Source organism: Durio zibethinus, chromosome 28, assembly GCF_047325235.1.
Source record: "Durio zibethinus cultivar Kanyao isolate XHJ-2024 chromosome 28, ASM4732523v1, whole genome shotgun sequence".
NCBI lineage: Eukaryota > Viridiplantae > Streptophyta > Magnoliopsida > Malvales > Malvaceae > Durio > Durio zibethinus.
In genome coordinates, this window is record NC_143189.1 from 11,390,617 (window position 1) to 11,406,848 (window position 16,232).

The 16,232-nt window shown below is 31.2% G+C and overlaps 3 protein-coding genes across 6 annotated transcripts; 1 reads left to right on the forward strand and 2 right to left on the reverse strand.

The window, feature by feature from the left end:
* The first annotated feature begins 1,789 nt into the window (after positions 1-1,789).
* LOC111280365 (glyoxylase I 4-like) lies at positions 1,790-3,390 on the forward strand. The gene is made up of 3 exons (XM_022867680.2): positions 1,790-2,155; positions 2,302-2,407; positions 2,869-3,390. The coding sequence occupies exons 1-3, from the start codon at positions 2,001-2,003 to the stop codon at positions 3,118-3,120; spliced, it is 513 nt and encodes a 170-aa protein (XP_022723415.2). The 5' UTR covers positions 1,790-2,000; the 3' UTR covers positions 3,121-3,390.
* Positions 3,391-6,032: 2,642 nt separating this feature from the next.
* On the reverse strand, positions 6,033-6,859 carry LOC149510760 (uncharacterized). The gene is made up of 2 exons (XM_089756860.1): positions 6,693-6,859; positions 6,033-6,561 (listed from the first exon to the last, which is right to left on the reverse strand). Exon 2 carries the CDS (start codon positions 6,469-6,471, stop codon positions 6,241-6,243), a length of 231 nt encoding a protein of 76 aa, XP_089612986.1. The 5' UTR covers positions 6,472-6,561; positions 6,693-6,859; the 3' UTR covers positions 6,033-6,240.
* A 2,366-nt stretch (positions 6,860-9,225) lies between these two features.
* On the reverse strand, positions 9,226-12,456 carry LOC149510761 (O-fucosyltransferase 13-like). Of its 4 annotated transcripts, none has more exons than XM_089756856.1 (6): positions 12,228-12,456; positions 12,053-12,132; positions 11,425-11,495; positions 11,259-11,347; positions 10,179-10,400; positions 9,226-10,085 (listed from the first exon to the last, which is right to left on the reverse strand). In XM_089756856.1, exons 1-6 carry the CDS (start codon positions 12,344-12,346, stop codon positions 9,350-9,352), a joined length of 1,317 nt encoding a protein of 438 aa, XP_089612982.1. In that variant the 5' UTR covers positions 12,347-12,456; the 3' UTR covers positions 9,226-9,349. The 4 variants fall into 4 exon arrangements, with proteins under 4 accessions (XP_089612982.1, XP_089612983.1, XP_089612985.1 ...); XM_089756857.1 differs by having other exon boundaries at positions 11,425-11,535; positions 12,228-12,285; XM_089756859.1 differs by having other exon boundaries at positions 11,425-11,530; positions 12,228-12,282.
* Between the last annotated feature and the right edge of the window lie 3,776 nt (positions 12,457-16,232).

A 16,232-nucleotide genomic window follows, 5' to 3' on the forward strand; every position in this document is an offset into this window, starting at 1 on the left:
TTTTTAATTCTTTGATTACAAAACTTTAATTAATTGGTAGTAGTTGTTGGTTAGGAATAAATTAAGAAAATAATTAGCACGGATCGTGAAATTAGTGCTGTTTGTCTGCATGTCATGACCTAATTACATCATTTCCTATACTCCCTTCTGTCATATTTCATTTTTAAATATTGCATGCTGATAAAGATAAACGTGGATACAAGTAATGACAGTAATTATTTGCAATCACCATCGTTTCCATGATAAACGTGTATGTAATGTTAATGTCTGGCAAAAATGAAGGGAAATGAACAAAAAAAAGTGTGAAGAGAATAGAAAAAAAAATGTTGGTTTTCTTTTTTGTATTTGAGGAGGGAAAAATAAACAAAAAATAAAAATAAAATTGTAAATAAAATGATTATTATTATTATTTTTTACTTTTTGAAAGATTGAATTTAGAAAGACATAAAATCTATAAATGAATCCATTCATTCTTTTTCCTTTAATCTAAGAAAAAAATTATAAAAAAGTTTTTTCCCCTTTTTTTTTCCATCCCACCATACAAAATGTAAAGTAATGACAAATTGAGAGTACACATAAAAGTTGTTTTTATAAACTATGAGTAATTAAATTCCCATCTCCCTAATTTGAATGTCCAATTTTATAAAGTATTTATCACAATTTGATGGAAAGGCTGAATACTAGCTCGCCACTTAAATTTGATGTGTGCACAATTTTCATAGTTGACTTTTGAGCCCTTCGGCTTATCCATCTATCATAGTAACAATTCTCGTGACTAGCAATAATGGATCTTAAAAGTAATAAAGAAAAAAAAAGCTTGCTAATTAAACTTTGAATCAATGGCACAAATATTTTAAAATTTCGAGATTATAAATCAAATATTATTTTATGAATTTGTTTTAGTTTTATGTTAAATTTATTTAATTATATTTTAATTTATTCAATAATTTTTTATATATATGAATAAAATATTTATTATGATTGTTTGTAATTTTATAAAAAAAAAAATCAATTACTAGTAATTATAATAGTTAATTATTGTTAACTAGATATATCTAAATTCAAATGAAAATTTTAGAAATCCTCCTATTGCATTTCTTTTCAAAAAAATTTTAACTTTTTCGTTTTCACTTAATAAAAAAATTTTATGAAAGTGTCCGCACGTTTATCTAGAAAGGGCAACATATTTATCATTGTTAAAAAGGATTTAAATTTTTTTTTAAATAAAAAAATTCACCAAAAATAAATTTCACATCAATAAATTATGTTTTTTCATATAAAAAAATTATATACAGTTTTACATATCAAATTATATAATTATTTTTAAATATGATAATTAATAGACTTGAATTTTAACTCATAACCTTTGTAATTTTTTTTAGATTATGATTTTTTTATTAAATAATTATATAAAATTTTGTTTATTAAAATTTTTATGATTTTTGATAAATAATATATTCTATTCTAAAAAAATCTAATATCTAAGATTATAAATCTTACCAAAAAAGAAAGAATAAATTTTTTCATTTAAAAAAAAAAGAATAAATTTTGTAGAAAAAGGCAACTGACAAAGTTACCTACCCATGTCCGACAAGAACCCATATCAACTACTTACGTGTCTGACCAGAAGAGCTTTGTTTGGTTCTTGCCTTGGCGGTGCTAATCCTAGTCAGCACGTGGTGTCGCGTGTCAGAGTAATCCACATTATAAGACACGTGGCTTGCATGAAGAGGTCCCCATTGCGTCCTTCCTGCTATACATAAACCCCAATTCTTTGGCATCTCTCGACGGAGTGCCGGTATTTTCTCTCTTTCGTTACATCGGTTCTAGTAGCGCCGTAGTTTTAATTTCTTTGGTTTTCCTCCTAACAATAAATTTCTGGTTCTCAAATCTATCTGTTTTTCTAAATCATATTCTCTCCATAAATCTTTATCTACGCTTTTCCTGGTGTGTTTGTCTATCGAATGATTTAAACATTTTTTCTTGGAAAAATTAAAAAGATGACGGGAAGAACGGAAAACCCTCTTCAACTCAAATCTTTGAACCATATCTCCCTTGTGTGTAGATCAGTTGAGGAATCCATAGATTTCTATCAGAATATTCTTGGGTTTGTTCCAATCAGGAGGCCTGGAACATTTGACTTTAATGGGGCATGGTAATGAACTCCTGTCAATCTTAATTTTTGTTTCAAGAAATTTCATCCGAAATATTATGATGAAAAGTGCAAGAAATCTTGGGTTGATTTTCATTTTTCAAGTTATGATTACATTTTTCTGGATTTTTTCTTTTGTGATGATGCAGGTTGTTTGGATATGGGATCGGGATACATCTTCTGCAATCAGAGGATCCAGAGAACTTGCCAAAGAAAAAGAAAATCAATCCCAAGGACAACCACATTTCTTTCCAGGTTAATTTCTTTCTTCTTTTTTTCATTTAAATATTTGTTTCAATTCAAATACTCTGAATTGGGCAGATAATCCTAATAGTTTTACCTATTTGTAATTTATTAATGCCAATGCAGCAGCTAAGGATTTGAATTCTGATACACCAAGTAGAAAAAATCAAGATACCATGTTATTTTTCTAGAATTTGATCCTTTCTTATTCTTAAAAACCAATGATGATCCGCTACCTCTTTTTTTATCCTTTTTTTCAGAGTAATCATGTTGGAATGTTAGTTGGTGGGGAGGAATAACATAATTAGAAACACTTAAATAGCTTAGTGTATGCATGGCCCTCTCGTTTATTAATTTGTTTATGGTGATGGAATTGACAAGAAGATGAATCAACTATAAATTGATAAGGAACCCTGGTAGCTATAGATTTGCAGCTTAGGTAATTAATTTACTAATTGTATTCCCATGTTTAGTGTGAGAGCATGGGGACAGTGGAGAAGAAGCTGAAGGAAATGGATTTGGAATACGTGCGGGCAATAGTGGAAGAAGGCGGGATCTATGTTGAACAACTGTTCTTCCATGACCCAGATGGGTTTATGATTGAGTTATGCAACTGTGATAACCTACCAGTGATCCCCCTGGCAGGTGAGATGGCTCGATCATGCTCCCGAGTGAATCTGCAACTGCTGCAGTGTCAGCAGATACAGCAAGTGGTTCAGCAGTAAGAGCATCTGCAGGAGCAGAGCTAAGTCATTTGATTTAGCTGCATGTTAGTAAAAATCATAAGAAAAAAAAGCACCCTATCTGCTTTGTTTTTGTCATGTTCTTGTCTAACTATTGTATGCACAAGTCCCTGTTTTTCTTCACTTGGTTTAGTAGTCTGTTCAATATTATTTATTTTGTAATTAATAAAGACAAGACCTAGTTGTGATCCCAATGGAAGTGATCATTTTATGAGCTTATTTTAATTAATTAAAAATGGACTATTCTCTAAAGCTCTTTCTAGTACTTAAAATTATATAAGGCCCCTTTCTCTTGTTGTGAATGATTTGGGGTATCAAAATCTACTACTTTAATGCACAAGTTGGGACTAGTTTTGATTGATATACAGTGTGAAATGCCATTCACATGAAAGAGTTTGTTGGAAATCATGTTATGAGCACATAGTCTTATCCTAATTTATTTATCATAGAACGAAAAAGAAAAACTTCATAAAAAATCACAATTTGAATAGGATTTTGCTATCTATCCTTTCATAAATTTCGAATAATACTAGGATATATAGCTATCATTCACACCTCATTTACGTATTTAGATTTGTGTCAATTTTAGAGTTATGGTCTATTACTAGGTTACCTTTACGACAGGTCATGTTATGATGTCAATCTAATTTCCAAATTGGACAAATTCATCTCGTATTAATTAGATTCAAGTCTTTATCCAGAATAATAATTTCATCTACAATCTATCATGTAAATGTAGTATTGAAAAATCAAATGAATGACCGATAAAGAATCGAAAATTATGATTGCACCTGTCCAATGGAAGTTCATTTTGGAGGGAGAGAAGAGTTAAGAAACCAAAAAAAAAAAAAAAGAAGAGGCCCACAAAATCTAAATCCCAACCAATCTTGAGTCCTGGATTTGGACGGAAGTTAGCAAAAAGGTTCCTTCCAATGCTGAAACCTGCCATTTCTTCCTCTTTTAAGGCATTGCCATGCTCTTAAAATTGATCATTGTTTTGGCATTCATTTTGGCTTTGGATTTACGTTTCTTCCCTTCTGTATCTCTCATTTCATACTATTACTATTTCTTAACAACTAAGATGCTTTAGTAAACATAATCTCTATTTGTGATCATAATTTCATCTATAATATAACTCTATTAAAAGAATTCTTGAAGGGATTAGAGAGTGACAGCTGTTCAATATTGTAAAACAATTATTTTTATTTTCTTTAATATTATAAAATAATTATTTTACCTTTAAATAAATTGGCCATTCGTCCATAGGTCTTGGAATTGGTAAAGGGTTTTTTGTCTTGCCTCTTGCCTGTTTGTGGCTATTTGGAGGCAACCAGACGAACGAAAGAGAGTTCTTGGTTGAGTTGATTCTTCGATTTTTTGTTCATGAATAAGCGATCCAAAGAAAATTTGAAATTAAAATGACAGAAACCGCTTGTCTCATCCCTAAATTCTCAACCTACGCAAGGCCAAATTCATTCATCTTGGTTGGATGCTAGGACTTCTGTCTCCCCCTTACCGTAATGCGATCTTGCATTTTACTTTCTCGATTGGCGGCTGATTTCTTTGCTTTTTATTGGAATGTTCTTGTCTTCTTGCAACAATGTGGTTCATCATCTATGAATTTGAATGAAATTTCTCTCTTGGTGGTGGATGGAAAATAGATGGAAAATGGGTCTCATGTGTTTTCTATATTCAGGAAGCAGATAATTGCTAAATTACAATTAAAATGTTAATAACAAAAATTAAAAATATATGAAAAGAATTTTTAAATAGATTATATTTTATCATCTGTCTAATATTATAAAATGATCATTTTATCTTTTTTAATATTTTAGAATGATCATTTTACCCTCTAATGAAAATAAAATAACTTAAATGCATGTTAATAATAAAAATTTAAAAGTATATTAAAAGAATTTTCAAAGAGGTTATATTTTGACACATGTCCAACATTATAAAATGATAATTTTAAGCTTTAATAAAAACAAAATAACCTATAATGTAAATAATAAAAATAAAACAATATGAAAATAAAAAAAAATCAGATCTATATACTTTAGAATCTCCAAAAGTACTATATTGCAACATTAGTCTAGCATTGTGACACGATCGTTTTATCTTTCTAACATTATAAAATGATCATTTTACCCATTAATCAAAATAAAAATAATTTAAAATATAAATAACAAAAAAATTAAAAAATATATTAAAAAATTTCCCAAAAAGTTATATTTAGACATCTTTCCAACATTATAAAATGACTATTTACCTTTTTCAAAATTATAAAATGATTAATTTACTTGTTTTAACATTATAGAATAATCATTTCATTTTTTAATGAAAATAAAATAACTTAAAAATAAATAATTAAAAAAATATATATACGAAAATTAGAAAAAAAATATAGATCTATAAAATTTGTGTAGATTAAAAATTTATATTTGAATTCGACGATCTAAAAGAGAACCAAACGACGCATTTTGGAAAAAAAAAAAGTTATCCTTTTACGAAATGGTGGGGTTAATAAGGACCCGTTTGATTCCATCAGATCGAAGCAATGGAATTCAATGGGATTTTGACCTCCAATTGCACCGTGGTTCGTAAGATGCATTTAGATAGCGCTGATGCTATTGGAAGCTTCTGCTCTGCTTTTTAGTTTTTTATTAAAAGGAAAGGATCTAGTGATTTACTAAACTCTAGGACAGTCAAATGCTTTAACATATACGGTTTAATGTAAAATTAAAAAAGAAAAGGATTTTCAACTATATAATAACTGCTTTTAAAATAGGGATATCCTTCTTTTTAAAAGATTATCATTTGAAAGACATGGAAAACAGAGATGGAGATTACAGGGGGAAAGCAGACAAGAATTCATCATGAAAATTTACTACAAATTATACAAAAAAAAAGAAGCTTGTATTAATTTAATTATATAATATATGACGATATTTTCTTTTACGTATTTTCAACTTTCGATATCATCTGTATATATTCATCCATATAGACAAAATACAAGCCAAAAAACAGATTAATGAAACAAATGGAAGAAGCTAGCACAGAATACCAGTGCAAGGTCTTAAAGATAAAAGAAAGGGCAACCGATCAGAGTCCTCTTGCCAACATTTGCTCATAATTCTCAATGGATTCCAGCCTCTGGAGCAAAAGTTGGTGCCTAAATTTCTGGATGAATGCCTCAGCACTTTCTTTTATGTCGACGAATGGCTTTTTCTCTGTGACATTGGACCTCATGGCTCTATGATCTTTGAAGTTATGGACATTTGGTTCTGGAAATTTGGAGTTGTGGTATGAATGAGGCATGGAGCTATTCTTCATGGTAATTGCAAGATAGCTTTCTCTAATTCTTTCTTCCTTGCACAAGTCTCTTTGTTGATAAGATGATGGTTTGGCTTCCCATATTTGTAGCTAGGAAGTCAAACAAAAAATGGGTTATTTTAATAGGCTGTGATACCATCTTACATTTTTTATGTAGAAGCACGCCTTGCTAGAATTTTCAAGTAAAAGTTATCAACAAGCTAAAGTTACAGATGGAAGACCTTTTGGGAGTATATGCTATTTCGAAAATCTTCAGCTATGTGCAATTCAGGTTCAGGTTCGTTTCACTCTTCAACTTTTGCTCCTGTAAGAGAAGTTTTCTTACCATGCCAAAGTTGGGAGAGAATATATTTTTATATATCTTAGTAGGAAACTTTCATCTAGAACAATACTTGATGTGATGCTATATAGGAACATTTCAGGTCACGTAAACGCGTTTAAGATTACCAAACTTGTATGTACAAGTAACTTGATATCTTGGACATCTTTGGTTAGCTTGCGACATAATCACATTCATTGAGGCTTTCACGTTGACATGTAGCCATAGTCAATTTTAGAGTTGGTTTCCACCTATAAGGTACAAAAGTGGTTTATTTCATTGCATTTTGCTTATGTTTATCTTGACAATCCGTTCCAGATTGCGGTTCTGGTTCGCTTTGTTTCCAAGCATGCCAATTTCTTTGTTGTTTTCAGATTCGCCCAATATTTTTGTATGCAACTTTACAAGATAGTGATTTATCCACTTTCAGTAAAGAATAGATTTGGCAAAAAGATTATTCGGTAAATGAAATTAAATTCTGCACTCACCAAATTTATAGCACAAAATACTTTTATCATAAATGTAAACCACAATAATTTTTTTTTATATATACAAATATTAGGTTGCAACTTGAAAATAAAAGAAAAAATTATAAATATTGAGATTTAAATTTTAAATTTGTTACATATCACTTATTATAAGTGATTCTATAAATCAATTGAATTTAATTTTTTATTTAAGAATTGTTTTTCTTCATGGTTTGACGTAGATGAGTAGGGAAAAGGTTTGGATGAATACGAAAAGGCTTTGTTTATGGTATGACGTCGAAGAATGCTAATTGGCAATGCTTGAAGAACTTGCTACAATTGCTTGGAAAGTAAGGGATCAGGTTTTGCTTATTAAAAGGAGTTTGTCTAATCGCCTAGCAACTGTTGCTGGTCCTTTTAATTATCCTTGACGTGGTTAGTCATTAATGACAATAATTAATTAAGTCTTGAAAGCAAAGAAAAGTAATTTTATATGGTCAGCAGTTCAAATTGCAAACACATCCCATGATCGAGTCGAAGCAGTCTTGTTCCTTCTTCCAAATTTTCCATGTTAAGTTTCCGTATGTTTCTTAGTCTAATGATTGAGTCAAGGGGACATTGCTTCTTGTTAACCTCGTGAATGATTTTAAAATTATAGTAAAATATTTAATATAATATTTAAATTTAAAAAATTTTAATGTAACACTTGAATTATAAATATATAACTAATGCGATTAATTTTAAAAGATATTGGTGATGAATATATACTCATTCAAATATTATATTAATTAACATATTCATAATTCAAGTATTATATTAAAAAATTTTGAAAATTAATATATTTAATATTTTACTATAATATAGGGATTATATATAATATTAATTTTTTTAGACTTGATAATTCATGCATTTATGTTATATTTATTTGAGTTTAAATTTATGTAAAATACAAAATTATCATGTCACAAATTTTATCAACACTCGATATGTTAAACATGAAATGTATTATTTTTGTTTTTACCAAATTTATATGTGATTTTTATAAAAATTGTAAATCATATCATTTTTATATTTTTGTATAATTTTCATATCATATCATAATACTGTATTTAAAATTATCAAATATATAATTTTTTTTTAGTTCTTAGAAATGAAAATAGAATTTGATTTCAATTGTGAGATAAAATCACCCGATTAAAATTATTTTATTTGAGTGCATTTTCAAAGATCAATTTTTTTTATTGCTTATTAAGCCCAAGTTTCTCTCAAGCTTAAAGGTTTTGGTACAATTTACAGCTCAGATGGGAAAACTTGATCGAACCCCAAGCTCTTGGAGACCAATGAGCATTGAAACTTTTAAGACAAATAAATGAATGATTCGCTTCCAAAGGAACTTCAAACACAAGCAATCCAATTTCTAGATGCTTTCTGCCAGGAATTTTTTTTTTCTAGATGCTGACATGGGAAAATGACACAGTCAGAATGGCTTTAATAAAATAACTTTGAGGATCAAAGGAAGAATCCAATACAAATGTTTTACGTTTAAATTTCAGAAAAAAATTTCAATAAACCCAGCTAAAAGGGTTACAATTATGCAAATAGAATTTCATACAAAAAGAATACCTAGAAAAAAAAGTTAACAATGAATCATCACAAAAAGGAAAAAGAAAACTAGAAACTAGAAACTATAATTTGGACTCACAAAAGCAGTCAGGCAAGGCAGACCCTCGTCCCATGATAAAATCATCTTTGTGAACCTTCCATAACGCTTGCATCAACGCTTGCATCATACCAGGATTTTTTTTTTTCTAGGTGCTGAAGTAAAAACTTTTAGAATCCATCACGAAATTAGTTTGACATGAACATGGGAAAAAGACACAGTCCTCATAATGGCTTTAATCAAATACTTTTGAGGATCAAAGGAAGAATCCAATAGAAGCGTTTTACGTTGAAAATTTCACAAAAAAATTTCTAGAAACCCAGCTAAAAGGGTTACAACTATGCAATAGAATTTCATACAAAAATAATACCTGAAAAAAGAGTTAACAATGAATAGTCACAGAAAGGAAAAAAAAAAACTAGAAACTAGAAACTATAATTTGGATTCACAAAAGCAGTCAGGCAAGGCGGAACCTCGGCCCATGATAAAATCATCTTTGTGAGCCTTCCATAACGCTTGCATCAACAGCTTCCCTTCCAACCCTTCAGAAGTAAACTCGGCGAAAGCTCTTCTGCTTAAGAAAAGAGTTTTGTACAATCCTTTAAAAACTCTCATTGCCGCCACCATCTTATCCATGTTTCCGAAGTATGTAGCCATGTAAGAATCACTGTTTATAGATACATAATAATCCAATGCAGCTTTTGTGTTCCCATGCATGCTTTTGAAATCCTCACCAGTAAGCAGGGCCGACTTGGTAAACACATTGGTATAAATAGATGTTAAACCTTCAATCTCCATTAGTCCATCCCCAGCTGCAAGGTAAATATTTGTGTTTGTCGGTATAGAAAGTGCTTGAAGTATAAAAGCTGTCTCATTAGGTGTGAGAGGACATTTCCCCCTTTTCCTCCAAAGGCGAGCTGCTTCTCCAGTCCATGGCTTTCTATCATCTCCACCTGCTGCTTCAATGGCTTCCATCGAGGTAGGAGAAAGACCTGAGTACTGACACTGGCTATAAGCTACCATGTCTGGCTCAAATCGAAGGTGGAGGGAGAGGAAAGGCTTGGGTATGGCTTCCAGAAGCTCAGTAGCCTTCTTCTCCAATGATTTGGTCAGCCTTAATGCACTGTAACAGGCTTGACAAAGGGCAACTTTTGCATATTGAGGGTACCTAGAAGATGTCATAAAAAAAAGATACTCTTCATCTATGCAATAATTCTATGTAAATGAAGTGTGAGAATTTCTGAAAGAGAAAAAGCAATACCTATCCCTTCTTTGGCTCATTGCTGGCGTGAAAGAGATGTAATGATATTTCAACAAGGATGGAAGAACACTTTCGATGTAATCAAATTGACCTTTCCGTTTACTACAATCTACTCGATAGGGTTCTTTTGATGATATCTCTGGTGGCAAGTCTCTGACAAGTTCAACAAAACCATTCATCCGTTTTATGAAGTAATTGACATCAAATACATCTGCAAAGCCACTGTGGTGAAAGCAAAGAGTTACAAAGATGTTATCTACATAAAACAAAATGGCAACATAAACACGTTTGGTTATCATTAAGCACTCTACCATAGGAAACTTTTTGGCTACACTCACATGATAATAAATTAAATGTAATGCTAAACGAAAAGAAGCTGTTAACAACTACTAGAATCATGATTGTAATATCTATGACCAAATTTCCAGTACATACAAAGAAGTATATACTGATAGATTTGTTTATAATTTAAATATTTAAAAGGAAAAAAAAGCATATGGGACATATCATAACAATTTAATTAACATCCGTAGGGAAGTGTGGGCACTATGAAGAAACAAAAAAGCTTCAGTAGCACTTAAATCATTAACATTATGAATTTATGGTAGGACAGTAAGGTACAGGTTCAATTTTCCGAAGTTGATCCCTTAACAACCATTTGCAAATTTTCTAAAGAGAATCTCACAAGCACTTATCAACCTAACGACAAACACCAATGTGATAAAGAAAAAGGAAAGTAGGGATGATAGCAACGATAAGATAGGGCAAGTGGTGGTGTCTGGAAGACATGACTTATAACACTAATCCCCCCAGACTACCGTACAAGCAACAGCAGAAGCATTAGTTAATCGGGTATTGCTTTGGTTTTATTTTACACTCAATTTTTCTTGTAATCTTAACTTCAGTAAGTAGATTCAGAATTATTCGAACTATATCACTATGGGTATTTCCACTACAAGCATGACAAAATTAGCGACGATTATAACATTAATGTCTTAACATGTTTGAAAATATTCAAAAAAGATTCAGAAATTACAAGGCCCTGAAAACAAGATAACCTACTCACTGCATTTCGATTACCTTGATTCATTCCAATATGCAGCCACCTCAAACTTTGGCAACACCAAAGTAGCATTTAGCAGACGTGCAATACCAACACCATCACAAAACTGCCCTCACCATGAAAACATCTGATTTTTAGAGCACATTAAAAGTTTAAAAAAAATTACAATAACTGTGCACTCACATCTCTTCTCATCTGATTGAGGCCACCATAGCAATCCACACGAATATACCCATTACTCTTGGCTGGTAGAGCTGCAGGATTTCAACAAAAAAACCAATGCAAATGTCTGCACTGATAGCCAATTAAAAAAATTGACTCAGAATATCAAAATCCAAACAAAAGGCTTTATAACCTAATGTAAACCCCACTTCCCACACTCTTTTAAAACTTTAACACAACTTCACAAAATGTACCCCTTTCCCATATGCTTCTCCCGAATCTACATCAAACAAATCAATGAACTTATGTCATTAAGCCATATGATATTAGTATAATCCAAATATTATTTTGATACCGACTACAACAATGTTTTCCTATCTTTTACATGAAAAACTAAAAAGAAAAAAAGAAAAAACCATTTCTCAAACACTAAAAATTCACTCCTTTTCTTACTCCCTTGGCACCTAACTCATTAAATTATACATACATAGATACATAGATACATATATATATATATATATATCCTCCCTTCACAAAGAATAATCCTATTCCAAATACATCATTGAATTTCCCCCCAAAATCCAATAAAAAACCCAATAACCAATAAAGCTAATGCAGGAATCATCAAAGGAATATAGTAAACACTAACGGGTTAGGCGAGACTGAAGCCACCACTTGCAAGGCCTCCATTCCACAATTCTCTTCACACTCCATACATCCGATTCGGCACTGCAATTTTGCCAAATCAACAAAGATTCATAAATAAATTTATCATATATATAAAGAGAAAATAAGAATCCAAAGAGAGTAGATTGATCGGTAACCTGTTAGGAAAGTTCGAAGAATGTGAAGGCTGCAAAGACGGCGTTGAAGGAGAGAGTAAAACGGCGGCCCAGAAGAAGGAAAGTGTCGAGATGATTACGAACAATGGCTGGACCCTCATTTCATAAAAATTTTTTTAACTATGATTTTTAAACAGATTCAACTGGGTTTCGAGAAAAAAAAAAACAAAGAAAAAGATCAGGTTTTAGAATTTTTATACAAAAAATGTGACACCATTGAGTAATGGACTGAGTTGATAACTGATGACGTGTGGACTGTGGACAGATTTCGTTTTAATGGTTCGGATTGAACCGAAGTTTTAGATCACCGGTTTTTTTTCCTATTTTTAAAAATTTAATAGATATCACGTCACTGTTACACACTAGAAAAACAGTTTAAAATTACTCCTGCTGAAAGGATAAAAAATTTCGAATAAAAATTTAATAATTATTTAAATTTTTATTATTTTATTATAATTAATTTAATTCTTAAAATTTATTTTCATCGATTAAGATCTTGTTACACAAAAATTAATTAACTTTCAAAATCAATTTTCATCTAATCAAGAGTTCAATTAAAATAAAAATAAATATTTATAAGTTTAATTGGATAAAAAAATATGCTTAATGGATCAATTTATCTAAAATAAAAAATTCATAATTTAATTTATTGTAATAAAATATTAAATCCTTAAATAATTTTTGAATTAACCTTTTGCCATTACTCTTTAAAAAATATAGTGAGATAACAATGATACCAAATGGTTCATGCCATGGTATAAAGCTGCAACCTCACAAATTAAGTGTTTGGGATTAGATGAAGCTTGGAAATTGTATGAAGAAAAGGTTGGACATGAGACCCTTGCTAGTGATCCAGATCTCTATTCCGAAGATAGCTAAAATGGTAGTTCCAGAGTGCTATGGACTGCCTCTTGTAGTAGATACAGTCGGTCGTGCCAAGGCTTACAAGGGGAGCCCCCAATCATGGAAAATGCAATTGCTAAATTGCAGCAATCAACACATGAGAAAATGGGAGGATAATGACAAACTAGATCATGTCTCTTGTATTGCAGTCTATATCCTGAGGATTATATAATTCTCAAATCTGACTTAATCATTGTATTTTTGAGGGGTTTTTGGTTGAGTTTCACAGCCTAAGTAATTCATCAGCTCAATGTGAACAAGTGAAGATGCATGATGTGGTTGGCGACATGGTTTTATGGATACATAGCGAATATGGGAGAAGCACAAAACAGTAAATTTTTTGTGCGATCAGGGGCTCAGTTAACTGCAGAACCTGAGATTAGGGAATGGAAAACTGTAGAAAGAATATCATTGATGCAAAATAAAATCAAAGGAACTAGTTGGAAAGCCTGAGTGTTCTGCTCTCAAAACTTTATTTCTCAACCAGAATTTTTTGGAGGTTGTCGATGATGGATTCTTCAACTCTGTGTCGGCTTATAGGGGAATATGGATCTACAGGAATTACCAAAGGATATTTCAAGCAGAGGCTGACCCAAATAGGAAAATATGATGTCCATGACACCCAATAATTAGAAAACAAGAAAATTTGTAGTAAATTTCTTTTTTCTGAATACCATTTTCATCAATAAAATTAATAAATTCGTTACAATTTATATATATATATATATATTATAAATGAAACATTTTCAAATAAAATCGGCTACTAATTTCAAGATTGATTTCACTAGTATGTCTCATTAATCTATCAGGATTGGTATAAGAGAATTGCCGATTCAGCTGAAGGCCTTGGAAAACTTGAAATATTTGGTCGTTTAAATCTCAAAAGAATCCCACAACAACCAATATCAAGTTTTCCAAAGTTACAAGCATTCATGATGAGTTCACCCTCTGATGCTTCAGTAGAAATTGTGGAAGACAATGTGCTATCAGGTGTTAACGAAGGTTTAATAGAGGAATTAGAAGACTTGCAACATTTTGAATATGCTTTTAGTATGGAGAGAAATGGAACTGCATTCAAGAACTATTTCTCGCCTTTTAATACAACAAAGATTTTGCATTTAGAAGCAATGGAGCGTCTAGACATGAAGGTGCAAACCTTGTGGATTGCAAGTAAGACATGCTTTAACAGTAGTAACGTTCGGATGCCCCGAAGTGAGGGACATGAAATGGCTTATTGATGTTCCTAATCTGAAATCTCTTAATGTAATGCACTGCAGAAAGGTGGAAAAACTAATCAGTGAGGAGAAGCCGAGTCAATTTAACCAGTTGAGGGAGAAACCGAGCCCATTTACTGTGCTGGAACAGGTTGACATAAGTTACCTACTAGAAGTGATAAGCGTTTATTGGGATGCCTTACCCTTCGCGCATTTGACCAAATTATATGTATCTGGCTGTCCAAAGCTGAAGACGCTGCCGCTAAAGTCTGACAGTGCATATAAAGTAAATCTTGTCATCAAAGCAGAGGCAGTGTGGTGGGAAGCGCTTGAATGCGAGAAGTGAGGCCACAAGAAATGTTTTTCTTTGTGAATGAATGGTTGGATCAAGCTGCAAAAATATTGTATCCTTTATATTTTTTGTTATTTGAGTTCAAATCTATTAAGAGGTTGTGGAAAAGTAATTTCTCGTTAATTCGTTAGCTTTCACATAAAATTCACATAAATAAATTTGTTTAAACCAATACCAAAAAGGAGGCAAAATCCAGAAGCCCCTTAGTGCTAAATAAAAAAATGTTTTTCTTCCCCATTTCAAACATGTACATGGCTGAATACCGACACAACTGAAAAGGCTTCAAAAGGCAAAGTAATGTGTTTCCTTCATGCTCTCCTGTCAGGTCAAAGTTTTGCAATGTTTGGCATAATGCAACTGTATGCACATAGGATTTTTCATCCAAAGTGGATCCTTTGCTAATTGAAGTGAAAAATACGAAATAAAACCCAAGCACATTTGTTTTAAGGTTAAAATTTAAGTGTTTGCCATGTTGTCCCTTAGAACAGGTGTCCCAAAATTTAGTTAATAAAAGCAAAGTTCTTCTACTTTTACAATTTGCTTTGCTTTAAAACTACTTTTTGTGCTATTCTCAACTAGGATGAAGATTAAAATTTCAATTTAAAAAATATATATATATATACTTCTTGAAATGGTTTTCGTGAAGAATTGGGTTTCCTTTCATTTTCCATTGTTTTGCTGCAATGCTTACATTCTAATTAGACCTGAGTTTTGCATTTCAGAAAAGAAACCACATTTGGCTTGCTTCAATCCAAGTCCTAAAATGCACTTCCTACATATTTCCAACATAGACTGAGTGCCTTATGATGTATGTATATGCGCTCGACAATAGCATAAAACTATTTAAAGCTAAGCTCTATAATATATATATATATATATATATATTTGAATGTAAGACTATCTGACATGAAATTAATGTGAATCTTTCTTTCAATAGTTTGGTTTTCAATTTCAATTGATCTAATTTTTCTTCAACATGTACATGAATACTATGACGGGCAAAACAAACTTGAACTTGAAAATCTGTCAAAAAGGTCTAAACTCAATTTGACAAAAAAAAATATATTTAAAAAGATTTAATGGGTGTGCCAAGCTCCCCTGACTCCAGGTTTTAGAAGTTTCACTTAGATTTCACCTAATTTGATCAGTGAACACCTATCCTATTTACACGCATTTATAGTAACATTAAAGCTTGAGGAATCAATATAATATAATATAATACAATAATATTGTTTTTGTATGATCAAAATTTTGATTTCTTTTTTTTATGAAACCAATAAAAGTTTTTGAAGAAATTTCTGAAGCTGTCTTGAAAGGGAAAGATATTTCTAGTAATACTTTGACAGTTAAATTCATGGTTTCAAACAATCAGTAAAAAACAATTATTAAAATTCTAGATAATACTTTCATGTTAGTAACGATATATATATATATATATATTTTACATTGACATCTGCTTCACTGTCAATCAATTGCATGGGGTTGTGCTCGTTTCATCTCCAAAATCAAGAAGATTTG

Excerpts from the sequence above, each read along its gene's own strand:
- LOC149510761 (XM_089756856.1), bottom strand. The coding sequence starts at position 12,346 with ATGAGGGTCCAGCCATTGTTCGTAATCATCTCGACACTTTCCTTCTTC. Across the intron at positions 11,496-12,052 it reads GCTTCAGTCTCGCCTAACCC|CTCTACCAGCCAAGAGTAAT; the intron begins GTTAGTGTTTAC and ends GAAATCCTGCAG. Across the intron at positions 10,401-11,258 it reads GCATATTGGAATGAATCAAG|TGGCTTTGCAGATGTATTTG; the intron begins GTAATCGAAATG and ends CTTTCACCACAG.
- LOC149510760 (XM_089756860.1), bottom strand. The coding sequence starts at position 6,471 with ATGAAGAATAGCTCCATGCCTCATTCATACCACAACTCCAAATTTCCA.
- LOC111280365 (XM_022867680.2), top strand. The coding sequence starts at position 2,001 with ATGACGGGAAGAACGGAAAACCCTCTTCAACTCAAATCTTTGAACCAT. Across the intron at positions 2,156-2,301 it reads TTTGACTTTAATGGGGCATG|GTTGTTTGGATATGGGATCG; the intron begins GTAATGAACTCC and ends GTGATGATGCAG. Across the intron at positions 2,408-2,868 it reads ACAACCACATTTCTTTCCAG|TGTGAGAGCATGGGGACAGT; the intron begins GTTAATTTCTTT and ends TCCCATGTTTAG.